The sequence below is a fragment of the Rhinolophus hipposideros genome (assembly GCF_964194185.1).
Source record: "Rhinolophus hipposideros genome assembly, chromosome: 18".
Classification (NCBI taxonomy): Eukaryota; Metazoa; Chordata; class Mammalia; order Chiroptera; family Rhinolophidae; genus Rhinolophus; species Rhinolophus hipposideros.
In genome coordinates this window covers 8,767,773-8,795,233 of record NC_138064.1, presented here as the reverse complement: position 1 = coordinate 8,795,233, position 27,461 = coordinate 8,767,773, and the positions used below count along the sequence as shown (strand labels likewise).

General features: G+C 45.0%; 1 protein-coding gene across 1 annotated transcript in view; it reads right to left on the bottom strand.

Moving 5' to 3' along the window:
- TBX20 (T-box transcription factor 20) overlaps nucleotides 1-17,918 on the bottom strand; it is a 53,638-nt gene extending 35,720 nt beyond the window's left edge. The window contains exons 1-5 of the mRNA XM_081079642.1: nucleotides 17,296-17,918; nucleotides 13,757-14,015; nucleotides 12,764-12,928; nucleotides 8,768-8,876; nucleotides 5,022-5,180 (exon numbers count right to left, since the gene is read on the bottom strand). Of these exons, the coding sequence (XP_080935768.1) occupies nucleotides 5,022-5,180; nucleotides 8,768-8,876; nucleotides 12,764-12,928; nucleotides 13,757-14,015; nucleotides 17,296-17,422 (819 nt within the window). The 5' untranslated portion in view covers nucleotides 17,423-17,918. The remainder of the gene's footprint in view (nucleotides 1-5,021; nucleotides 5,181-8,767; nucleotides 8,877-12,763; nucleotides 12,929-13,756; nucleotides 14,016-17,295) is intronic.
- Between the last annotated feature and the right edge of the window lie 9,543 nt (nucleotides 17,919-27,461).

Below are 27,461 nucleotides of genomic sequence, written 5' to 3'. Positions count from 1 at the left end.
TTTCTATTTCCTGTATCTTTTAAATCCCTTTCATAAGCCCCAGGAGTATCAATGGTAACTTTTTTTCCTTTACATGTTGATAGATTTTCAAACTACAGGACAGTTTAGAGAATAGTGCAAGATGCTCTCATACACCTAAACTAACCAATTGCTTACAGCAATGATTTAACTTTAGTGCACGAATTAGAAAGGGAGCTCAATACAACAACTAGATACGTATTTACTTTCTCTATGGACCATTTTATCTAATTCCAGAGAAAATAACTTCTTTTAGAAGTTACAGAAAAAAAAAAACTGAATGGATCTCTTATTACTAGTATGGGGGCCCTGAATTAACACCACCATCTTGAATAAAACCTATTCAAGTATTGATTAGGAGTATTGATTAGCAGCACAGGGACCACGGCTTAACATTCCTAATGAGCCCACTGTGCTCCCTGGGAGATCACCAGCTGCTGAATCTACTGGGGGTGTCAACAAAAAGTACCCAGAAACATTTGTGGAGCTTTGCTTCAAGAGCAAGCAGTCAAAAATATGATTTCATTTTCTTACCAATTATCTTACCAAATACTTCGTGAGTTTACATAAAAGTATTTTATTTTGTTTACTATCTCAAGATAAAAAAATTTTTTTACATAGAAAACTTTTAACATTCTAGGTAATCATGCATTTTTAAAGGTCAGGTATGGATTTTATTCCATGGATATTTAAATAAAAAACAGTAGTTGTATAGAAAGAAATTCATTTCTGAAAATACAATTTTACACCCTTTTATGAAATTTGGGACAACTGAAGAAGTTGCACATTTGAGAATTATGAGAGACGGGACCTGAGTTATAGACAATGATTTCAGTTGGCCCCCATTTCATTTGTTCCCTAATATAGATTGCCTACAGCTTGTAACACTGTTGAACAATATCACTTGTGTCCAAGGCAATACTAAAAGAAGAATCCAAACATAGTCAACCACCAAACAATTCGTAGAGAATGTTGTATAAGGCAAACCACCAGTATGGCTTATCATGCAAAAGCAAATTTTAAATACAGCATTTTTCATTTCATGAGAGAAAAAGCATTAACAAGTAAGGACAGCAATATGTACTTAAGAAATTCTGTAGTTTAGTGTGTACCTACATATATGCAAATGACTGACTAATTCCAGCCAAAATATACCACGTTGTACATGTGTTGTCTTAATAATACAGAACACATTGCATGTCCTCACCAAAAAACTCACTCTTTGAACATCTCCTTTATCTATAGATAAATGTAGGCATAACTGGAGGGCAGATTTTTGACACTGCCAGTTGCACCAAAGAGAAGGGGACCCTTCCAGTGATTCTTATTCCACTTTAACATCACTGGTCTCTGAATATAGCTGGCGTTCCCAGCCACAAGGTGAAATTGGCCCTCAGAGACCATTTCTCCAATTATCAAGGAAAGATCTGTCCAAAGGCATTTAAAAATGAAACCTGACCTACACTTCAACTCTACATCAGTGGACAGCCTGCTCAAAAACAAGGTATGACCTTTAAATCTTAAATTATAAAACAGTTTGTTGAAAGTGCAATGTATTTAGCTTTTATCTAATAATGTAGACAAATGCGATCATTTCCTTGCCAAAACCAAAGGGAAAAAATAGCAAAAAAGTCCCATTTTCATTACTTATAAATAGAAGTACCAGCCATAATAAATGAGAAGCTTTTTCACAAATCCTATTGGAAACTTTGATTTGGGTTTTACTAGATATAAAAATAGCAATCCTATCTGAAGTTTCAGAGATATGAAGGTGATCCTGAATGTGACTTTCAGATTTTCTTTCCCTCTTCTCTGTTCTTTGTGCATAGAAAAATTCTAATATTTATATTATACTTAATGCGTACTTAATGTATTTCCTATATATTTATTCTATTATATGTTTGCTATAGGAAAGTCAGTACACAAACACGATATAATAATGAAAAAGCAGTAGATGTGGGAGGCCGAGAAAGAATCAAGGATAACTTTAGAAAATTGTGTAAGACTAATGAAAATACTAAACCCCCAAATGGATTTATTCACCCTACATGTTTAATTTTGATTAGTCTTAGGAGGTTTATAAACCATTTCAAAACTGGCTTATTTGTATACCAAATCAAATCATTGACTATCAGTTGAATTTAACATTGGCACTGTGCTAGGGATTACAGTTTTAAAGATGGATCTAGAGAAATAAACTGACTATTTTAATATGGCAATATTTTCTAATTCGGTTCCCAAACCTTGACACTGCCAGTGGTAAATTCCTTGGCCCAGTGATCTAAAATCATGCCACCAAAAAGAAGGAATTAAGACCCAAAGGATGACTCTGTCACTCACCAGTTTTGTGACTTTGGACAAGTGTATTAACTACACTGAACCTCAGTTTCTTTATCTGCAAAATGGGGCTTATGGGACCTTCTTCAGGGGTTTAGTGTCAGAATTAAATGAGATATTGAGAAAAAATGTCAAGCGATTTTTTCCAAATTAAAAGTAATAAATCCAAGCTATGAACTTTTCACCGTCTAGTTCAGACGGGGGAAAATAGTTATAAAAGAGGTTGTGGACACTGACTTTTGAAACCAACCATGTAGCTTCAAATCTTGATGGGAGCAGCAAGTTCACCTTGGATGAGTGAGTTAACTCTAATTTTCCAAGCTGTGAAATGTGACATAGAAATATTGTTGTTTCCACCATACAATATCATTGTGAAGATTAAATAAGACAATGCACTTTACATGGTGCCTTGAACACAGTATGCACCCAAATATTAGCTATTGTTATAATTACATAGATAATAATCTCCTATTCCAGTATACCATGATATGGGAGGTCCTGCCAATCTTTATTCAGGATTTCTCCTTTACCTGTTAAACCAAATCAAAGGCATTATACTTAGAAACTTCCTTTAATGTTGCTCTATCTGTAATCTTCACTAAAAACACCAATTTAGGTATTCTTGCTTTGGTTCTCTTTATAGAGAATTCTGATAATAGCAATTAAGTTTCCACATGACAAGTTTTTATTTCAGTCTTAAACATCGACTGAATGTTTCTTATATTAGTATAAGTCTATTAGTATAAGGGTTTCTTATATTAATATAAGTCTAATGTTTTATAATGTAAGAGCTACAAATTCAATTCATGTAAAATGAATTGAATGTCAGGAATCTTTTCTGAATCTACGATTTATTCACCCTACATGTTTGTTGAACATGAATTTTGATTAGTATTATGAGGTTTATAAACCATTTCAAAACTGGCTTATTTGCATATCAAATGAAATCATTGACTATTAGTTGAATTTAACATTGGCACTGTGCTAGGGATTACAGTTTTAAAGATGGATCTGCATTTTCTGTGTCTTCAAGTAAATTAAAAATGAGATTTTTGGGTGAATGTTCCAGATTCTCAGAGTAACAGCATTAGTATTTTAGGCCTTTGTGGGCTTCAATCTATACTCAGATTTTTTAGCGTGGGCATTCTCTGAATGTTTCCACTCTTGTGTTGTTATCTTGGAGATATTTCAAACATCATACTACTTTGTTTTTATACTTTAAGATGATTAGTATGATAACATTTTTGTATTCATTTATCCCATTAAAAAATATGTCACTAACATTTTAAAATCCCAATGGTGACAGATCCTCTTTAGACATTCCAGAGACAGCCCAGTAATAACCACATGCCTTATTTATAGAGCACCTTATGGTTTCCAAAGGCATCTCATTTGATCCTCACAGGAATTCCCTAAGATGGTCTGGGCAGTTCTTAGTCCCAGTTTACAGGTAGGGAAAATGGCAGCCACAGTGGTGAAGTGAAATCTACTCAAATCATATAGAAATTGTAGGTGCTTACACCTTACAGACACACAGCCGCTCGGGCCAATTGCCCGCATCCCTTCTCGGGTCTCCAGCTTCTTTATTTGTATAGGGCTACCTGGGATTTCAGCTTCATCTTGTTGCTTTTCCTGAAACCCAACACCCAATCTCCTCCAGTTGTCCATCCTACTCTGGACCCTGAGCCATCTATCAGGCAGCACCTAAGAATTATTCACCCAGAACCCAAAATACAACATCAAGACAAGAGCACAGCAATACCTCTCCCTACTCAGAACTAATCAAATAAACGCAAGATACAAAGACCTAGAGAGAGTCTGAATTTGTGAAGTCAACCGACAATGTGAGTTCCTTTTATTGAAACATATCAAAAGGAATCCTACTTCTGGTCCTTCCTGACTGTGGAAGAGGTACTCATCCTCTCTTAGCTTTAGCTTCCTCACTATAGAATGTTACTATTATCCCCAGTTTGACCATGAAAAAGAAAATACATGGGGAAGTACCTAACAGTCTCCTTTGTAAGACTTTGATACACACTGATCTGAAGTAAACCTTACGGACGAAGAAATACGTAAAATTTAAACATGATGTACAACAGAAAGTAGAAAATATATAACTCAATATTATAAATTAGATATCTTGATGTTAATGAAATACACACTGCTCACATACTAGACATTTAAAATTATTCTACTAGAATTATCATGCCCTAAATTACAGCTAAATAAGCTTCACAAAATATCTACAGTGTCAGTAGTTTGGACAGTTGGCTAGAATATGTGTGCAAATTTTTCAGGAAAACTGAATTAAATTTTATGGAGCAATGAGTGTATGGTTATGTACATTATAAGGCTAACAGGAAGAGAAAAAGGAAGCAGGTCATTTTCTTGAGAAGAAAATTTGAGAAGCCAGATAGGGGCAGATTTCGGTGGGAGAGTAGGCTGTGAACAACCTGACCCGGAGTATAAAGGTTCTAGAAAAGACAGTGTAATACAGACCTTCATAACCTTGAGCCATAGTCACTTAACACATGTACAGGTCCTGGGTCTCTCTGCAAAGTGAGCTTTTCTTGTAAGTACTGAGACAGTCCTTCTATCCAAGAAAATGAAAGAACCTCCTAAATCCTTATCTGATTTCAGAAATAAATTGTGAACAGTACACTTACCAGCTGATTCTGATAGGCAGTGACTGCCGTAAAAACTGTCTCTGGGAAGATGAACGTTCTGAATTCTTCAGACTTCAGATTGAGCAATGAGGCCGTGTGATCTTTCTTCTTAATGATATGCACTCGTGGCTGGTACTTATGCATTGAGTTCAATATTATCTACAACAACGAAATGGGGAGCACTGAATTTTTAAATATTTATATTGCTTAACAGGCCACAGTACAATGAAGCAAAGAAAGAACCATAAAATCTACAGCTTCCAATTCAGTTTCAAGACTGGGATCTAAGCTTTTCATGCTTAAAGCAAATCATTTGCACAAGAGACTGCAGACTCATCCTTGTGAAGCACGTTTTACCAAAACGATTGCAAATCATACTGGCTATTTCAAGCATCCTTTCTAACGTGCTGGGGGAAAGTCATCTGGAGGATAAGTTTGTTTGTTTTTGTTTGTTTGTTAAAAACAAGTCTTTAAAACATTTTTTGTTTATTAGTCTGGTTAGACCAAAGGATGTATGTTTAAATTTTCTAAAGTAAGCAATTATATATTCTAGGGGGATAGATGGTTATTTACGGTAGGCTAAAACAATTTAGAAAGGCAGGCTTAGTAAGAATCCTGAATCTGCTACTTTCTAGCTCTTAATCTTGGGGCGAGTGATGCAAACACAGTATTAACCTCAAAAGGCGGTAGTGAGGATTAGGATGTAACACTCGCCAATCACACAGCAAATAGGAAGCGCTCGGTAAACATGAGCTGCTTTGACAGCTTCGCAGACGCCTGACTTCCAGCTGGAAACTAAGCATGAATGACAGTGACGGCCACTTTCCATTCTGTAGCTAATAAAAGTTGCCTAATACTTAGAAATCAGAAGCATACATAGGTAGCCAAGGGCACCTTTTCATGTATCTTTTAAATAAAATAGAATAATTTGCCATTATGAAATCTGAGCAATTAAATTCACTTTCAGATATAAAGTGTTTTCCACATCTGCCCCCGTTGCCATCCAGAATGGCAGCTACCTAAATCTGCATCATTGGGTACGTCTTTTCTGGGATAACAGGGCTCCCATTGTATGCCCTTCATCCCAAGGGCCTAGCAGAGAGCCTGGCTCTCAGGGGAGGCATTTTGTAAACACTGTGGCAGGACCAGGTTCAAGTGCACGCGTAGTGTTGAACTGAAAAACGAATGGTTCCCTTGGCTAACATGGGTATGGTGGATGAGTGTTCCTGCTGGTTGACTTTAGCAGCGTCAAATACTAGTCACTGTGCGATAATTGATACAGAATCGATCTCTCTCTGCGCTGAGATGTAAGCAAGTTAAAGTTACACACCATTAACCAGCACTGAATTCTGTACATGCCATCTTTTTATGATCCCAAATCTGAACAGGAATAATAAACAAATGAGAGCTTCAAATGAATTGAAATAAACTTTTTAAAAAGTCATCTCTTTGTATAACATGTGTATTCTAAGGAGTTCAAGATATCTATGGTCAATTTTAAAATCAGAATAAACTTGAAGTGACAAAAGCAAACATTTGCCTCCTAATACTGACATAAGAAAAAAATTAAGCATTCATTTATATGGTTTACTAAGAAGACAGAAAGAATTTTCAAATCGTTCACACACACACAAATGGGAAAAGCCCTAAGCTTTAAATAAGGTCCCCTCTCCCCTACTTACACCGCCCATGGTCAATTTCCTTTGGGAAACGGTGCAGGACAGACCCAGACCCCAGACTGAATATCAGACCACAGGGCTCCTTGACTCTGCTCAAGCCATGATGGCACCAAGAAAGACTAATAGAAATGTGGACTCTGCTTCTTCGAAGAAATAAATTCCTGGAAGTAAGAACTTTTCCTGTTACCACACTAAAAATGCATTAGTAAGAGGGGCTTCTTCAGTACTAATTCAGAGAACTTGGCTAAATAACATACAAATCTTTCCTTGCAGTTTTCAGAACACTCTATTTCTGGTGACAAAGGGTTATATTAAATAATAAAGCTAAAATGGATATTAACAAACATCTAAAACTAAACAATTTGTCAACGTCTAATCTTCCCATAATCAGATTCGAAACCAAGAGCTCCTGAAATACAGCCTGGTGCTTTTCCTACCCATGACGCTTATGCTAAAAGGAAAACATATCAAATTCTGGACAGCTGACGGCAGAATGAACTCTCAAGTCTTTCTGGAAAGAGCCAATTCTTCTAAAAGCTTTACACATGGAAAATACCAGAACTACTAAAAAACTTCATTTCTCCCTGCAAAGATTTCAGTAGAGCCCAAGAATTTTAATATAAATGACATTTAGAATGATCATTGACCTACAGAAAACGTCTCTCAGACACTTCATAAATTTTAACCTAAAAAAAAATTTGTCAACGGTAACATTTTTTTTTAAAAAAAAAGGACAATTATGCCAACGTCCTTAGACATAAAGGTCAGTTAACTTCTCCAATACATAAAATAACAGAAACCTGTTAACCTACTTTGAACATCTCAATGGTGCCACCAGCAGAGTCATGAGTTAACCTGGTTACTCTGACTTGGTCGTGATAAACAAGGTCGCCTGTGGGTAAATGGATGACAGCAGTGCCTGAAGTGATTTATTTGGTTTTGGGTTCAATCCAACCATTTGAAACCATGTTTAGAATGCTCTAATTTATCATCTACTTATAAACATCTTTTTTGAAAGGAGTTTTGAAACTCTTCTAAATTGTATAGATATAATAAAAATGAAAACCTTATGTAAAACAGGGCCTTAATAAAGGGGATGAGAGAGAATAATTATATCAGAATTTCTAAGCCAAGGAAAATAACCATAAAAAGACCAACATGCTTTCTGGAAAACCAAACCAAAGCCAAAAAAAAAAAAAAAAAACCAAAAAAACAAAACAAAACAACAACAGTATTCTCCTCATCAAAAAGAAGTATGCAAGTCTGTCTAAGGTTTTCTTAGCATAAAATCTAAAACAGAATTTGTATGTAAATCTCTATTTATTTAAGAGCATGGAATGACATCACGGATAGTTCCTTAAAAAGCACTCTTATCAAATGTGCAAAGGCTTGCAGCAGTGGCTATTTGTTCCAGTAACTATTTGATAAGAGCTCAGAATTCCAGTTTCTCTTTCTTCCACATTTTGATAAACTCCTTATGGACACAAAATCAAATTGCTTTGGTTTTAATTGCAAGACCTCTCTGTACTTTAGTATTCATAAGATCCTCTACAAAGGGGATGTGTAATGCGTAAACAGCACTGCCCCAGATTTATTTGGACATAAAACCCCCTCATTTTACATTCACTGCATCTTACACTTTGCATAGAACACACTTTGGAAAAACCCACAGCAGCTCTCAGCCCCATTCCCCGATGTGATGTCTGATATACCACTGACAGACTTTAGGTGTTTAACCCCAAACTGAGTACATTAGTAGCCCCCAAAATGCACAGTCCCTTTGTTTAGTGCGTGCAGGTGGGAAAGCAGTTGCTGAAGTCCTAGGAAATCCGTGATACTGAAGGTCCCCAGCCCTCTTGCACAGAAATGACACACAGCATCTCTGTAAATAGCCTCTTGACCATAGCAGCCAAGGTTCTTTGTGGAATACATGCAAGTTCTCATAGAATGATACCCATTCAAGGGTAGGCGGGAGCAGGAGGGAGGAGGAAGGAGCTTAGAGGAAGTTGTGTGTGACTGCTCAGTTCCACCTCAGGGACTCCAGGTAGCCCAAGGCGCGGTACTTACATGGCCATGTTGATCGAGTTCATTGTTGGTGAGTTTCACCTTTTCAAAAGACACCATCTGTTTGAGTAGCTGCTCGCCAGTAAAAGGAGAGTCTGGATGCACGTACAGCCTAAGAAAATTATGACAGATTATACTGAGACATTCTTTTAAAATCTGTTCTCTGGGGGCTATAAAATATTCTGACTTTAAAGGAACACAAAAACCTCACATAAGTGGTGAATTTTAGGTCCCCTATGTAATGTGAAATTTAATAATATGACAATACCAAAATAATTTCAAAAACATGGAGATGTGTCCATCGTGTACCAATGACCTAAAAGGGGTAATGTTGAACAAATTTTCTAGTATCTGCTGAGCTAGCCATTTTTTAAAGGTGGGATAGTTTTCTATCCAATAAACTACTGGGCCACTTCTGCCAAATATAAAACCTTGTTATATGTATTTTCAAAAGGAAGACGAGGTTATACTAATTGCATAATGAGTTCCTAGGATAAGCACTGCTAAAAAGCAATGAAGACAGAGAATTTAAAAGAGGAAACAATTCTTTAAAAATCCATCAATTTAAAGTTGAAGGTGCCTGAGTTTAAAGTTTGTGTATTTATAAATACAAGACAGAGTAATTTTAGTACAGTGACCGGGGATCTTTTAATAGTACCCAGATTATAATCTGTTGCTCTTCCCAGTATCTTAAACACTATTCCTTTTGTCATCATCAAGATAAGTACTCACTAAATGAGAGTGAAAACAAGTTGGGTAAGCTTCAAATTATTCAATGCATTTGTCTGTAAATTGCCTAAGCAAAAATAAAAAAGTTTTGATGGGGAAAATATGTATTTATCGAGCACCTATCATCCACTGATCAGCTGCAAGGCAATCTTTTACTCACTGTTAAATGCAGGCCATTTGTTCTACCTGCGAGTATCAGACTAAATACAATTCTTTATAAATCCCAATCCTCGTATCCACTTGATACGAGCTTTACTAAAGTCAGGGGAGATGACAGAACCAACAAGAGGGGCAAGAAATATCCTTGATTCACTAGTTGACAATATTTGTCAATTTCCATGACAAATTCCTATATCCATGCAACAGGTTACTTGTGTCTAAATTTTGGATAGGATCCGTATAACTATAATTAAACATAAATATCATGATTGGGGCAAGGCAAGTAAAAACAATCACAGAACCTTTTCTTGCAATATTCATGTAAAGAACAAGAAGTCTGTGTCGTGGTCTATCACACTAAGGCAAGAAGAATTGGGTGCACAAGCTGAATCAAAGCCCACCAGAAGCAAAGCACAACAAACTCAAGAGTCTTACTGGGCCCATGCAAAACCTTAACAGGCTTTAGGTGTGTGCCTGTTTGTTGATTTTTTTCTTTTTTTTTTAAGGAGGAGTGCTCCAAATTGCCTTTCAATTGAAGTATTTTTTTGATGACACAACCGTAAGAGTTTATCAAGGATCACTCCTCCAAGGCTATAACTTTATACGCACAGTTGTTTTGAGAATCAGCACCACTTCCTACCCACCCTGCCAAACAACGGTTCAGAAATATTTCAGGTCCTAGAGCTAACGAAATGTTCTCTCTTTAAGTAGCAATTCACCACATGTAATCACGTTAATAAAGATTAACTTACTTAAATGTCCATTACTTTAAAGAAAAGGAAGTGTCCCCTATGAACACATAGCAATATTTTAGATCACGTATAATGTCTTGCCCATTATTATGATCAAATGATATTGCCAAACATTACTGCTTCTAATTAGGAACAACTGGCTGATGAAGTTCAGTCTGAAATACAACACTTCAAAGAACTAGAACCACAAGGAATTTCCACCATCAGCACAAAAATGATCACCTACCCAGTTCCTCACCTTTCTTTTATGGAGCTAGAAAATGTAGCACTATTTCTTCTTAATAATAATAAGGAATAGTTGCTTAAATTATCTAAAATATTTTTATCCTGTAATGCACTAAACATTTTTATCTAATATCAATAGAAATAAGCTGAACTAGGATGAATGGAAAAGCATAGAGGAAGCCCCTCCTCCCTCATGGCCCCTGGGACTTAAAATTCCAGCAATAGCTTAAACATGCTTCAGTTAAGATAGCGTATTGGGACGTGCTTTCTTTCTCCAACCAGAACGTATCAGTAACATAAACAAGGCATGTCATATTCCGAGAGTCCTGCTGGCCAGCACCGTACGTTCAGATAGTGATTAACTTCTTAGAGCAAAGATTTAGACAGAAAAAAAAAAGGGTTTGTTTGTAAAAATGGTTAGGAATCTGCTGAAAATCTGTTTCTCCCTCCGTCCTTCCCTCCCTTTCTGTCTCTCAAAAGCTCCAAAGTGAATCAGCTATTTAATAGTAAATAGTAGAGAACACTAATTATATTCATTTTAATATCTATTGTAAACTGGTAAATCTTGTTCAATTAAAAAAATGAGTAACAATTAAATTTTTTTTTCTTAGTCCTGACATTATTTAATATGTTTTAAATATACTGATTTGGAAGGGTTGGGAAGATGTCCTTCCTAATCTCTTGTGGGAATGGAAAACCCGGAGAGGCTTCTTTTCATCTCTTCTCTAGTGTATCTACCACACTGTAAGCGAGATAATGTGACCAACCACTAATGAAGCTTAATATTCCACCTGAACTATATGTGTCAACAGTCTGTGTTGTTCTGTGTCTTTACTAAGACTCCAGACCAGATACTCACAAAGAACCAAAATTCAAAGTTCCTAAATCTGTATATTTAAATAAATTCTTGGCTCTGATATGAACTTTCAATCAATTCCAAAAATTAGATACCAGGTAGTCATAGAACAAAAGCTACCAGGCTTGGTTTTAGAACCCTAAATGTAAAGCTAGCTAATATCCTCTTTTTTTTTTTTTTTTTTTTGGATTAAACTATGCAGTTAGGTTCCTGTAAGTTCAACTATTTCTATTCACATAGGCAAATACATGTTCTTTTTTTCTTCCAGAATGCTCAGTTGGGCAAAGCAGCAATAATAAAGGTTTAACATCTGATATTTAAACAGGGTTTTCGGGAAAAACATTATTACCAGTGAATAGCCCAAAGATAAACATATATGATCCCTAATACACTACTTGAGTAATGTTTCGTGTAAAAGAATGTTAACCTGGTGTAGAATTACGTTCAGTCACTAAACTTATGCAGAGGGGAAAAAATAGTTTGCTTTTCTTAAAAACCTCTAAGCCCTTTACTGGCCAAAAACAACCACGTTTTACCAAAACTGATATGTACTGTGTTTCCCCGAAAATAAGACCTAGCCAGACCTTCAGCTCTAATGCGCCTTTTGGAGCAAAAATTAATAAGTAATTAATATTAATATTCTTTATATAATATTAATAAAGTAATTAATATTATTATATAAGACCCGGTTTTATTTTAATATAACAGTCTTATTTTATATTAAAATAAGACCGGGTCTTATATTAATTTTTGCTCCAAAAGACGCATTAGAGCTGATGGTCCAGCTAGGTCTTATTTTCAAGGAAACACGGTATTATGTGCAGATATAACTACATTGCTAACAAATATTCACTATAAGCAACCACCTTACTAAAATGCACTCTTCTAAAAAGGATTTTAAGGCAACCACTTCTTCAGTAGGTTTATTCCGTCAGGTGTTAAGGAGCCTCCTAGAAATGACAGATGTCCTATGAGATGGGTCCAGATTTCTAACGAATATTCCAGGTGAAATGTAAGAAACACTTTGAAATGAAACATGAGGAAAGACAAGATTAAAGACGATGCCCTGTGCACGCACAAACTCTGCCTTTCTCAGAGACTAGCTCGCATTTTGCACAGTCAATCCTGGAGTGTCCTGGCTGGGAATGCTCTGCTAGGAGATCTCCCAGCTTTAAGGAAAAACAGACCTTCTTAACATTCAAAGCACCAGGGCAGGACACGTTCTGTCAGCAGAGTCAACACGCCTTTTGCACAGGGGGCAAACCTGGAGGCACAAACCTGGCGGGCAGCGGGGGGTCGGCCTTGCCAGCCACCAGCCAGGAGGACCGGTGGTAGGCGTAGCGGTACCTCTTGTTGTCCACGGGGACGATGTCCATCAGGACTATGTACTTGGCCTCCGGATCCACTCCCGAAAATGACACTCGGATGGTAGGAAACATCCTCCTGACACAGGGAGACAAAGAGGATCGGCAGGAGCTCACGCAGCCTGAGGAGCTGACCCGCTACCACGCCCGCGAGGCTCCCGCCCCGGGTCCGGAGGAGACCGAGCCGCGCAGCTGCCTCGGATGCGGGGGAAGCCGGGCTCCTGCCATCACAGCGAGACGCGGTCTTGGTGTGCGTTTCGGGGGACTCCGGGGCCACTTCGCAGAGGCCTGAGAGCAGGAGCGACCCGGCGCCGAGGGCCAGCGCCCCCCCCCAGCCCCTGCCCCTGCCCGGAGCGCGCACCCTGGCTGCCCCCCCCCCTGCCCGGCGGCGGCGCTAACGGGCCCCGCGCCACAGCGGCGGCCTAACGCAGACTGTGGTCGTTTCCAATGTCATGCTTCCGTCCAGGCTTTACTTTTAGTTTTAATGGGAACTGGCTTCTTCCACAAAATGAGGCCGATAAAAAAAATGAAAAAAAAAAAGAAGCCACCTGCCCCCCTGGAAGAGCAGCCGCCAACCCCACACCCGGGGCTGCAGTTTCCCTGCCCTCCAGATGCCCCCCCAGCGCCCCCCAGCCCTCGCGGGCTGCAGGGGACAAAGGTCCCAGGACCCTGTGCACTTGTCATCAAGGCCGGGGTGGGCTTCCCACGACCAGATCTCGAGGAAGCTAAGCCTAGACATCCCTGGGCAGCCCTTTCCAGAGGCCGGCCCGTGGACAGAAGCCCTCCTTGAACGAAGCTTCCTCTGTGCTCCAGACCAGCGGGGACTCACGCGACTCCCGGAACCGCCTTCAGCCGCCCCGGGCGCCAGTCCCCTGTCCCCGCTCCTCACCGGCCAAGCCCCCACTACCTGCCAGACTTCGTGATGATCATCTCCGTGCCCAGTTCGTGGAATTTATCCCAGAGCTCCTTGGTCTCCAGGCTGCAGGCGATTTTGGCCATTTCCTCGCTGGGAATGATGGGGGTGGTGGGGATGAGCGGCTCTGTGCACAGCGAGGAGGCGGCTGGGCTGCTGGCGCCTCCGCTGCCACCGAATTCCCCGTGAGCAGCATCCAGGCTGGTCAGCTCGCCGAGGGGCTGGGTGCAGGATGACTTTTCCACAAATTGTTCTGCAAGACAGTGGAGCATGACAGCTAATGCTGCCCAGCAAAGACACAGGGAGGGGAACAGCACAACTGAAACAGGTACCTGGGTTTGACCCTGGAAAAGCTAAGCTCGGAAACCCCACGAAGGCCGCAAGAACCCATCACTGTATATCAATCAAGCGTGCTATTTCCGGGGAATGACGTGTCTTTTGCTTGCTTACTGAACCTAACGGGTGAGTTCTACAACCTGGTTTGTGCAACCTTTACTGACACTCACTTTAGAGAATAAATATGTAAGGAGCGGATAAAGGGAAGGGTGGTGGTCATCATGGAGCTAAAAAGCAAGTATCCCTATTGTAATCCTTCCCAAGTTCCAGGCGTTGCAGCTTGTGGGACCTGGTCTGCCAGGCCTGCCTCTTTGACAACCAGGAGAGGCTTTTCTCCGGGGAGTGACAAGCTTAGCACCCTCCCCACATCGAGAGGAACTTGCCCTTCCCTCCTGGAGCCCTCTCTCCATAAGAGAAAATGAAAAGTAGATGAGAGTGACGAGGTGGTTAAAAAAAAAAATTAATTCACTTAACTTCTTTGCCTGGCTCTCTGTTTCCGGGGCTTTAAGATGTTAGATTGGGGCATTTTTTACAATATCTTTCACAGCCTGAGAGCTTATGAAAGACTCCAGCATTTAGTTTGCTAAATCACAGGAGTGTACTCCCTGGGCCATTTCTGGACAAAAAGGTCCTGGAAGTGAGGAAAACAAACGGAAACCCAGGCTAGCAGGAGTATTAAAGTAGAAAGAAGGCTTTGCCATTCGCCAGGCAGGCTGGAATACCACTGCCTATGAACCAAACATTCTCCTCCACAGCTGATAAGGGCCTGGGACTACACCAGTCACTTTGATGGAATACAGGGGGACTTTTGTAATTACCCCAATTATCTTGCATCCCTTAAAAAAGAAACTACTTGAACCTACAATGTGAAACTGATCTCCAAACACTATTCTAAGTGCCCTCAAGGAATTGAAACAAGTTCTAAATGTAGGTATGTACATATACATGATGTACATATCATATAAAATGTTTTGCTTCCCGTATTTCTCCTTGACTTGGGGCAGGCAAGTAGGAAATAGAGAATTTTTATCTTTTCCTTTCTGACAATAATAATCCAACTCTGGGTAACATTTTAAATTAAGAATCATCGAATTAATTATCTCATCTTTGTATTTTCAAATTCCAAAAATGAGAACCATATGACGGCAAAAATCTTATTTTCCACGAATATTTTCAGAAGCACATTCACATGTCTTAATAGGAAATTAACAAGTAGCCTTAGAAATTTTCTTATTTTTCTGACCATTGAAAAATGCTAACCTCTAAGCCCCAGGCTAACCAGTGGGTCAGGCTGGGAAGTGGAGGAAGAAGAAACTGATACAGAAATGCTCCAACACAAGTTATATGTCAATTATATCTTAATTTAAAAAAAGAAAGAAATGCTCTAGTGATCTGAAGCAGTTTTTCTAAACAGACTTAATGTGTTTAAGTGGGCAATCATGAGACACTTTTGACCCCCACCCTACAGTTGTTTCAACATCTCACTAGGGTTTCAAGATACTACATTCTCTCTTAACAGAAACGTGAAGTGTTTTTCTTGCTGGAGTCCTCGGCTTATAGTCCCTGACTCTGCGCTGTTGAACTGGCCCCTGAAAGGGACAAGAATATGCCTCTGGTTCTTTCAGAAGCCTTGGGAGGGACAGTCATTTTACAGACCCTGTGTGTGAAGTAAAGGGGTGGGTGATTTTGTGAGCTGGGAAGGACTTTATAGTTTAGAATTTAGATAAAAGGTTTTTCCCCCTAGGAAAAATAGACAAGGAAGCAACGCGGAAATGACAGTGAAGCTGAAACTGGGATGTTTTCCAGTCTGCTGTCTGCACTTCTGTCAGGAATTTTAACCTGAAATCCACTTTTCCTGCTAGCTACCAAACTATGGTGGGGCCATCTATAAAGAATTGGGAAGCCCCCTAAACAGGAGTGGATAACGTTGGGAAGTCCAGCAAACCTAACTTTGAAATTGGTTACTTTTTTTTTTTTTCTAAACTGTTGGGTTTGTTTGATTAGTTGTTTCCATTTCTTTGGCAGGTTTAGATTTAGATGGGAGGGTGAGTGGAGGAAGGGAAGGAAAGCCTTGGAGGAGAGACTTTCTGACATTGTTTTCTGGAGACCTTCTGGTTTCTTTCCCCTTAAATCTGAGCTGCTACAGGGGTTTTAATTCGCTCTTCTCTCTCTGCCCAGGCCTCTTATTTTTGTTATCTAATGCTTCATCTTTCATATTGTTGTTCTTTTCAAATAAGATGTTCAAGTGTTGGGAAGGACAGAGAGAAGGAAGAAAAAAAATACGAAGAGTTAAAAAGAAATATTATCCTCTTTGTGATTTGATGTTTTTCCCTGCTTTAGGGCTTCCAGATGACCAGGGTATGGAATAATTATTTCCCTGGAACCCAAGAGGTGATGATGAGAACACTTCTTTCACTCCCTACTGTAAAGGGGCTTTGAGACCCATCTCCAGCAGTTTCTTTCCCACACAATTCATTTGTGATTAGTGGAACGCACTCCCTTTTCTCCCTTTACTCCCAGCCTGGTGTCTTCTATAAATGGTAAAGGTTGTTAAACAAACAGTATAGCTAAAAGTTGAGGAATTTGGGAAATGATTACTGGCTCATGTTTTTGCCAACCTCTACTGAAAATGACCACAGTTATAAAACGATGTCTTACTGATAAGTCTAGAGCTTCTGTGAAGAAAACGGTTCATGCAGGAAGAGCTGGCTTAGTCTACCGCGATGATTTTAAGGAATTGACCCTGTTTAGTGTATCAAGTCAGAGGGAAAACAAAGTTAAACTAGTTTCTTGTGAAATCGCTTAGTCTGGTTTCAAATGCACAAGCAGGTGTTACACGCATTGTAAATCCTGTTGAGTCTTAAAAGGGGTTGTATTAGTTATCCCCGAATTTTTTTATCCCAACAAAGTTACACACCCCACAAGTCCAAGTTGACATGGCGATTCTAGACAAACAGGGAGAGCGCACATACAAGATGCGAAACCAGTTGTATTTAACAGACTGTGTCACTCCCGGAGAAAACGTGGGACTTAAACAATCTCCCATCCCCGACGTGTGGCCTATGGCCTGAGGGTCAGAAGCGCCACGCTTGAGCCGGGAAAGAAGGCCACGGTCATGAGCCTCCCGGAGCCAAGGGACAGACACAGGCGCAGCGTCCCGCCTCCGCTCCCTGCGGACAGTCTGTAGGCCGACTTACCCAGGGGTTTGATGGTATTCTCTGCGGCCTCCTTCTCCTTAGAGCCGCCGCTGGACATGAGCGCGGCGATGGAGAAGGCGTTGGCCCGGGAGGAGAGCTGGGGCTTGGGCGACGCCGTGAACTCCATGGCCTCCGGTACGGGGTCCTGGCTAGGGACGGGGCCTGCCGAACTGCTGTCCAGCTTCCCCAAAGGAGACAAAGACCGAGACACAGCGCAAAGTTTCCGAGTGCAATCACAGCGCAGCCGGGGACTCCAGATGAGTCAGCCCCAATCTCCTACGAGCTCCACACGGGCCTCTCCTTTCTGTCCCCCACCGCCAAGCCCTGGAGCCGCGGAGACTTCGCACTGGCCGGAGAGGGCGGGAGAAGACCGAGCGCAGGCTCCACCGGGTGCGCCAGCACCGGGACGCCCCGCAGGACCACGGTCTGCGCTGCTGGAAGCTGGTGACGAGCATCAGCTGCGCGGAGACCAGAGGTCCCGCAGCACCCCCTCCGCGCCCTTTCTCCCTTCCCCCGCTGGGGACGGCCCGAGCTGCAGGACGGTGGGGACCGGCGCAGCGACCCTGAGAAGGGGCGGACGCCAGGAAGCCCGAGCGCGGCAAGCCGCGGAGGACTCTGCGCCTGGGAGCCGCTAGCCCTGCGCCTTAATTTGCTGGCGGCGGCGATCCCGGCGGCGGGCAGCCAGTCAGCGCCGCCCCACGTCACCGCTTCCTGATTCCGCCGCCGGGGGCGGGGCCGTTGGGCTGGGCTGGGCTGGGGGGGCGCGCCCCGGGCGCAGCACCGCGTGGCCTCGCGCCGCGAACTCGGCACAGGTCGGGGGACAGGGGTGCCACCCCAAGGCTGACGCCGCCGCTGCGGACGTCCTCCTCGTCGTCTTGCAGTCCCGGGGCGGGAGGGAGGTACGCGCTGTCGGGAGGGAGCATTTTGTCGCGACCTAAAACCGGGGATCCCGGGAGTGGCGACACGCGTGAACCTAGACCAAAGGAAGACATCGAGAGTTCTTGCTTCTTCCATTCTTTTTTCTTAACTGATACTCCAAGTTCCAAAAGAAAGTTGGGGAGCGCTAAGTAGAGCGGAAAACGGCGCCGCAGAGCTGGTGCCCCTGGGCCAGATCCCCTCCGCGGGGCCCTAGTCCCCAGGGCTTGGTCCCAGTACTGGTCGGGCTCCAAGTTCTGCTCGACAGTGGGGCCGAGAGGCGCTGCCCTGCAGAAGATACGCTAAAGGAGCGCAGCGAGCTTTTGGGAAAGGATGCTGCACGCGGGTGTGCCTCTCACCCGGGGCTCCCATTCCCGAGAGTGGCTCTGGAAAATAGAGCCTCGACCGCCCGGAAAGCTAGGGGCGGACGCGGTGGCGGCTGCGCGGCACCCTGCAGGGACACGCACCGCGCAGTGGGACAGTGCGAGCCGTGCAGAGTCGGGGATTGGCGGACACGCACCCTTCCGCCCTCGCGGATTCTGCGGCGACCGGGACTTCCCACGGCCTGGTGGGGGTCGTCCCGTTGGCCTTGTTCTGCTTGAATAACTCAAATTCTCCGAATTCGCAGGGTAATCCGCTTCACTCGGGGCCGGGTAAACTCAGGCTGACACACACACTCAAGCTGTACATGTAAATATTTGCGCTCCTTTTCAGCCAGTCAGTCTGGTGATTAGGAGCCACTTGGTGGGTCTTAAAGAGAGAGAAAAAAAAAGAAAACAGCCCCCATTTTCCCACCCGCCTTTTACTCCCTTCACTGCACCCACCCCCGAAATAAACTTATGGGGGGGGAAACTAAAAGTCAAAAGTTGAGAACCTTTATGTAAGTAAAACGATGTTATCTGGGACACTCATTATTTAAGACTGTCCTAGTTTCTAACTAGGTCTGCATGAAGAAGGTGACTAAGAAACGTTTTCTGTAATCAGTCTCTGTGTACAAAGCACATGTGTGTAAATGATTGGGGAAATTCGTAAAACTATAGACTTTTGTACTTGAGGGAGTTTATGCGGTCGTCTAGCCCATCTCTATTTGATTTTGAGTGAGAAGAAAAATGGGTCTTGCGTGGCGGAGGGCGCGTCTCCCCTGCAGTCCGCCAGCTGGCTAAAGGCAGACGGAGCACGACCCGCACTCCAGGCCGCGGTCCTGATTCCCGCCGCCCCGCAGCGGTGCCTGGGCTCTTCCTGGGAGATCCATGGCAGAGCTTGCGCAGGTTTTCCGATTAAACCGCGGTAAGAATAGAGGCTAAAGCACTAGTGCGCCTAAGGATCAGTTTCTCAGTTTCCATTCTTGAGTCTTTGGTCCTTTGCTGTTTTTGGACAACCCAGATCCACCCAAGACCCTTCGGTTATTAAAGCTCTCAGCGCCTCCCACCCCACTTCAATGCAACAGTGGCATTGCCCTCGTTTGAATGCAAGACGCACATTAGTTCCTTTCCTGTCTCAAGTGCTAGGGTTTGGCCAGGAAGGAAGATTTATGTCACGAGGGTTTTTTTTTGGGGGGGGGGGGGATTGGGGGGGTAGTGATGTCATGGTTAGTCTAGAACTTAATATATGCTTCAACTGGGTGTCGAATACAAGTCTGCTGGTTTTAGGTTTCAAAAACTTACTGTGGAATTATACCTCAATAAAAAGAAAAAAATATTGTTATTGCATTTCTACACAGAAGAAGAGCCATATCTTTTCTTAATTGTCTTAATGGTTCAGACTGGAATTTGAATGATTTCATGACAGGGGCATTTGTAGAAAAATTGGCGGAGCAAGGGGAAAGTTGACTTACCCCCAATCGGTTTCCTCTTCCTTTTCCAATTGCCCTTTTGGCCTTCGCCCAGCTTTGGTCTCTCGTGGGCCGGCAACTCCGACTACTCATCTTATTAAAGGTAAAATAGGAAGCATAGAAATTTAAGCTAGCATGCATGCGGAGGCAGGCACCAAACCGGAGGAATTGAAAAGACCACTTTACACAAATCCAGGCGCGAGGGGCGAGCCATTTGGGGGTCCCTCGCAAGCTATGCAGCTCGTTGGTGTCGAAAACCGAGGCAGTAAAATGTATACTACAACATAATTATCGGGGGCACGCTGTCCCTTCTCTTAGATTTATTGCCTTTGCAAATCAATATGGTGCCATAAAAACGGGAACCGGTGCTTGGCAAAGAGGTCCCGTCAAAGGGCGATTCCGAGCCGCCCCTCAGCGGAGAACGCCGAAATCTGAAGTCCCTTCAAAATCCCTGCGTGAGGGCGGTTCCGTTAACTTGTAACGCTTCCTAGAGAGTTGAAACAAAGTAACCACTTTGACACTTCCCTTCAGGTTCTTCTCAGGGCGGGCGCTGCTTTCGGATACCGGGAAGTGCCTTGGACTCCAGGAGGATTCAAATCCGGACCTGAGCCCGCGTTAGCCCGGAGACCTTGCGTGGGCTACGGAAACCTCTCAAAGCCTCAATTTCATCGTCTACGTTAAAATACAGACAAAAATTTACTCCTACCTGGAACATGGTTCTATGGATGACTGAGGTAACGTGCATAAAGCGCCTAAGTCATAAGTAATCCTAACAGTTACCCCAAGATAAGTAAAACCTAAGGACAAAATTTTAAGTTTTGAACTGCAATTTCGAGGTCGCAGAGACGTATCTCGTGCGTGGTCCGTAAACTGCTGAGACAGTTCTGGAATGGATGCGGAGGATTGGGGTCACCGGGTGGTAACGGACCATTATTTTAAATCCTGTTGAACTGTGGAGCCTAGGAATTGAAAATTGGGGTTATACATCTGAGTTTTATTATGCGGACTGTGATTATACGGAGGACTGGAAGGTGTCTTCTTACCCACGCCACCCTTTCGAATTCACCTGTGTAGCCTCGGGAACTCAAAAGTTGGTTGACCTGGAGAAGTGTCCAGGAAGTAATCGGTTTCCCGCCTTTGGCCAATGGTCCTTCGCTTAACTAACGCCAGAGCAGAACCCTCCGCTGACTCGGCAGGGACCGGTCCCTGGCTGGTGTCGCCGACACCCCGCTGACGCTGGGGGCGAGCACTGCGCGGGGCGGTGGGACCCGGGGATCGAGCAGGAGCGCCGTCCGGCACCCGAGGGTGATCGCGGGAGAGGAGGTGGGACAGGAGACCCGCTTCTCGGCACGCGGGAAGCCCCTCCGAGCACGCCCAAAGGTCCCGTCCCCGTCCTCTCTTCCTTTTTTGCTAAACGCTTTAAGAGCACAGTCATGGGCCCCTGTGCCTTTGGATTTCTAAATTCGGTTTATCGCACTGGACTGACTCCCCAGGCAGCGTGGGGAGGGAGGCCGCGGCCCCGGAGGCCGCTGCGGTGCATCCTCGGGCGCGCGGGGAGCAGCGCGCGTGCCCGCGCCGGGTAGGGAGCGCGCGGCGCGGCCTCGGATGTCACCGAGCGGCGAGAGGGCGAGTCCCAGCCTCTCACGTGGGGAGCCCAGGCCCGGGCTCAGACGCACACCCGGCCGGGGTTGTTTTCTCGACCCCAAGTGGTCCTGGAGATGCGCCGCCTCCAGCCCAGGCCGCGGGCCCACCCGGGAGGCCCCCGGCCCGGCCGCTCCAGGCGCCGTTGCCCAGTGCGGGCTGCAGAGCAAGGCAAAGGTCAGCTCCTCCAGGGACGCGGCCCGAAGTTGTCATCTGACGATCCCCGTAGTGCGTGTACGCGCTTTCGGTCCGGGACCTCACACTGGCGCCCAGCTGTGGGACCCGGGAAAGGGACGTCGTGTGGGCCGACGACAGGGTGAGCCCATTTCCAGGGCCGGTGTCCTTAGTTGGTGAAGGGAAACGTCATTTGAGGCCGGAGCCCGGGGTACTAGGACCTTCCCCAGCGGGGGGTCTCCTCCGATCCTCACCGCGCGACATCCTCGGTCTGGGGCAGAGGTCAGCGCCGGGCCTTACAGCCTCCTCCCTGGACGCTCTCCCTGGGCTGCGACCCTCCCGCTCCACCTCGCGACCACTGATTCCCTCGTCTTCCCGCAGGAGCTCGCCCCGCAGGGCCTCCTCCTGTCTCGGGAAGAAGCCGTGCGCTAGAGCTGTGCAAAACTCGCAGCGTGACCCCAAGAACAGCAAAGACAGATATCTTCTGACCCCTGCGATCGAGGAATCCAGACCACTCTCTCCCACCCTCCGCCCTCCTTCCTCCTCCACGCGTGCTCCCGACTTCCTGATTCAACCCTCCTCTTGGGACGTCGCTGCCTTCCCCCTCCCAGTTGCCTGGCTGCTGATGGATCCTGTCTTTATTTAAAAGTTAGATATTTTGTCCATTGTGAATGTCTTGCATGGATTTTGATTTTTTAAATTAGTGCATTAAAATATTTATTGCTTACTGAGGTTTTTGGCGCCCCCATAAATGTCGGCCCTCATCCTACCCCAGGCCCGGTCAAGAAGGTTAAGAATTGGATCGAAATTAAGCTGATAATAAGCAGTGGGGGGGGGGGGGACTCCAGCGTAAATCTCTGGCTTTGAAAGTGTCGCTCCTGCCGTTACCGCTCGCGCGGGACTGATTAAGCAGGAACTCCTACTAGGAGGAAGAAAGGACAGAGGACGGTCCCCTGCTTCGGGATGAATGTCCTGTTGGCAGGTGCCCTGGCCTGCAGGAGCGGACCAGTGGGGCCTGAGTGGATAGGGCATGCCGCAGCCGGACAGGCGGCCTGAGCACACTTCCGGAGCTGCATTTTCTGACGTGTTTAAAAAAGTCAAAATTAAATGAGACAACTTCCGTAGAAGAGCAACCACAGCTGTCTTGTCGGCGGTGCTCTTCCTCTCACAAAGTAGCGTCAGTTGTGGAGATGTCACCTAATTCAACGCGATTGCTTCATTGCAGAAGATGATCCAGCCTTCCTCCAACCAGCTGCGCCCTGTGCTCTCTGTGATGGCTGGGGCACGTCCGCCGTCGCCAGAGTGAGCTGTTTGGTTACAAGCTATTCAAGTCTGTATGGGGGCTTGGGGAGGTCAAGGTGGGGAAGACTGAGGCAGGAAGTAGTCCTCCAAGGTCTCTGCCACCAGTTCCCATGGTGAGTCACCCAAGAAGCCATCGATGGAAGTTCATCTTATTCCCTACCAAGGGCAAAATATACCCAGTAAGGGTTTGGGTGCCTATTCCCAAATATCAGCCTGAGACAGACAGACAAGACAGAAGACTCGAAGCATGTATTGTGGAAGGAAACAAAGATATATGCATCCAATAAAAGGTGAAGAATGCAGAGTATGTGTTCATTCATCCAGTATTCACTAGTACTTACTCTGGGCCGGGTACTGTGCTAGGTTCCAGGAATAGACCAGCCATCAGAAACCTAAAATTCCTGCCTCATGCGACTCACAGTGTGGTGAGAGACACTGATAAGCATGTAAAAACCACAAGAAGTAGAAATTGGGACAGATTTGAGAAAACGAGGAGCAGAGATAGCAAACTCAACCTATGTATTTGTGGGTATTCATTCATTCTGGAACTGGCTTGTTGGGGTGGGATGTGGTTGGATAATTTGCATATAATCCCTGCGCATCAAAGATTCAAAGCCTAGCTGGAGATGAATAAAAGCACGGATGAGAAAAGTATACATGTCATTCTCCTCAATACTGAGCTACAAGAACTCTTAGGGTGTAGGGGTATAATGGCTTAAGGTTAAACATAAATAAAAATAAGGCAGAACAAACAACTTTAATAAAACCCTTGCCGAGAGAAAAGGAGTTGGGGTCTGGCATCAACATGGGCTTGGAGCAAGCTGTGCTGTCTTCATTTCCACATCTGTAAAATATGGATACCGAGGATAATACCTACATCAAGAGCTTGTTGCGAAGATTAAAAGGAGTGATGTCCGCGAGAGGGCAAGGTCTTCATGGCCAACTCCGGAACTTGGAAGAAAAGCCTCCTCTGTGATTCAAGGATGATACAAATGAGATCTGATCAAGAAGTGTGCTCAAGAGCCCCAATTTCCACCCTGCACTCAAGGAATGTAAGGAACATCTTTCTCTCTGGGGTCTGTGAGAGGATCTGTGGTGGAAGAGAAACCCGCATGCTGGGGGGCAGGGGCCAAGGCCCTGCAGACGCGCAGACACGACGTCCCTGCTGTGAACACCTCGCTGGAAAGGCTGGGTGCCCACCGTCGGCCTCTGCTGCGTTTTCTTCTCTTAACTCCTGTAGGTTGAGGGCGTTTTTCGTACATTTCAAGTTCTGGGTGCTAGTTTTTCAATGTATTACAAAGAGCATCTCTTGCACTCTTAACATGTGCCAGGCGCTGCTCGCAAGCTTTCCAAGAAATACGTAATGTTGATGATAGTATCAGTTGGGTAGTGTTATCATGTGCGTGTTGAAGTTGCACTTGCCCGAAGGCTCATGGGCAGTTCCATGGTGATGCGGGAGGAGACCGCGCTGTGTAACCAAGTCCTCTCGCGCCTCAATCTTAATCCCCACCCGTATCGAATTCTATCCCTGACTTGGTTGGTTTCCTGTTTGGGGAGCAGCCGCGGTTCGGAGGAAAAGGCTGAATTTTCTTGGTCCGTTTGTAAATAGCCTCAGAGCCCAGAAACACGTGCGCATGTTTGTTGTCTGCCCACGGGGATCGGTAACATTATTGCCTCAAACGTGGGCAGATGTGACTCGCGTGCCCACAGCCCACACTCCCCGCGCAACAAAGCAGAAAGGACGGCCAAGGAACAGTTTTTCGGTGTCGCACGTGGACGGCCTCTGGCGGCCTCTGCAATTTTTTTTCTTTTCTTTTCTGGGTGTAATTAGGGAGTAATCTGCAGGTTCCGCGGGGGCAGCGGAGGAGGCGGGAGGTTGGAGACCCGGCCGGCGGGGATGGGGGGATCATGCATCACGTGGCGGGAGTCTGTATGGCTCACCGCTCGCGTACCCCAAGTTTTAGAGGTAGACTACCAAGTATCCGAGGGTCAAAGCCAGATTTGTCCTTTGCTGGCCGTGTGACCCTGAGCTGTTGGGGACCGCTCTGAGCCTTAGTTTCCCTGGCTGTGAAGACGGAGGCTCGGCCAGTGCCTGACGCCGGCCTCAGTCGGGGCAATGCCATGGCAGGAAGCGGATTCTTTCCGAGACCGAGAGGCACCGACGCATGGAGCCCCGGGGATTGCAAGGCGCTCTCACGCCCCTTCCGTCTGCGCTCCGCTGGTTCTCCCCCATCAACCCCCCCATTCTTAGCGGCCGTCCTGGTCCCAGACCTTCGCTTTGGAGAGGCCAGGGCAGCCCAGAGTAAAGGGGACCACGGCGCCACACTCTCGGCTGCACTGAGTCCCCCTGCGTGGCGACTCGAGCGGGAGACTGACTCCTAAAGACTCCTCCCAAGGCGACGTGTCGGGGTCCCTGCGAACGACTGCCCTGTTGGAGAGGCGGACCCCAAGCCGCTTCTGCGCTCCAGCGCGCGGGCCCCTCGGCCACGCGCGGCTCCCCCCCCAGGACCCGAGGCCCGAGACTGCCCGTGGCTCCCATCGCTACCTTCCCTGGGGCTGGGACGCAGATGTCCAAGTTAGAGCCCCCGCCGCTGCCGGTCTCTACTTAGTCGGCGCGGTGACCGTGGCGCTGGCGGCGACGCGGGCCTTCTCTTGGCTGCCCTGCTATTTAATCAGGGCTATTATCAGACTCGGCTTGCAGGATGGCGCCGTCCGAGCTTTACCTCCATTAGCGCTGGGCAGGGTGGGGGCTGGGTCCCCAGACCGCCGCCTGTCCCGGCCGCAGCTGCGGCGCTTCTGGGGCACTTTGAGAAAGGCAGAGGCCTGGGATTTGGGGGCGGCTTGGGCCATGTCAACCCAGCCTTTCTCAGGCTGACAGTGTGTTAGACTTTTATTTCCTGGCTCCCAATTCGACCTTTACCAGCTCTCTGGCGTTGGGGCCTTGACTAGCTCTCTGAATTTCTCTGAGCCTCAGTTTCTCATCTGTGAGATGAGTCTGGATAGATACTTAACTCAAGGTTGTCGCCAAGATTAACTAAAATAATGTGCAGTAAGTGTTATTCGGATGACCTGACACACACAAATGGTGTTACTATTATTACTATATTAGCATTACATCTGCTTTTTAAAGGCGTTTCTTTTTAATTAAAAAAGGGATGAAGAGAGGGACAAAGGTTGAATGTTTCAAAGAAGTCCAAAGATTGCTTACAGACCTGCTGGTTTTATTCACAACTGACTGGGTTCAAGCTTCACCTCTGCTACTTGCTACCTGTGTGACTTTAGGCATCCCACTCCATCTGGCTATGCACATTAAATGAGATGGTGCACATAGAAAGCTAAGCACAGAGCAGACTCTCCTTAAGCACAGGTTAATTGTATTCATTATTAGCAAAATGTTTTTACAAAACACAGACTTTAGATTTTTTTTTTTTTAAATCCCCCTACAAGCAGGCAACTGTCTCGGAAGGGATATTTATAGGGTGGGGCCGCAGGTTGAGAGCTGTATGTCAGGCCTGGAATGCTGGGAAAAGGGAGTGTGAATCACTCAACGGTGTCTTTTGGCTTCCAGAGTTTCCTCTTTGCATGTCCATCACAATGCCCTATTGACACAGTCCATTTACAGATACAAGCTCAACAGCAAAATCAGTCACCGTTATTTCCAGATGGCTGCTAAAAGATTAGCACTTGAAGCAACCCCAGTATTGTCAGCGGTAGTTTCTAATCAGTAAAGTGTAATTAGCAAAGCAAGACTAATTATTAAAGTGACCTTCTAAATAGTGAATGTTTGTGAATGGTCCTTAAGTGGGATGTGCTGGGCACACAGCCCAATCCTTAAGGACTGCCTTCAACTTCAGCCAGCACTGGCCCCAGCTCTGCAGCTTCCCCCAAAGCCTGGTCCTGCTTTTAGACTTTCTTGCTCTGACATGTCCAGCAAATGGCTCATAATAATGGTTAACTTATTTCCAGGGTTGTATCCACCTGCTAACAGCCTAAGTACCTTACCTGTGTTATCTTATTTGATCCTTACCATTTTACAGATGAGGAAATAAGGCATAGAGAAGTTATGCAACTTACTTTAAATCACACAGCTAAATCACACAGGTGGTGGAGGATAGTTCATGTCTGTCTTTCTCCAAGGCTCCTATGCCCCTATCTCCTAGCACTTTTAGCCCCTACTCTTCTGCAACTCAAAAACACTTTGAAACAGATAGTATAGACTAAATGAGTCCAGAGGAAAACAAACAAACAAACAAACAAACAAACAAACAGAAAACTTCAGAAAGTTCTCTGCTGCTAAGGAGGC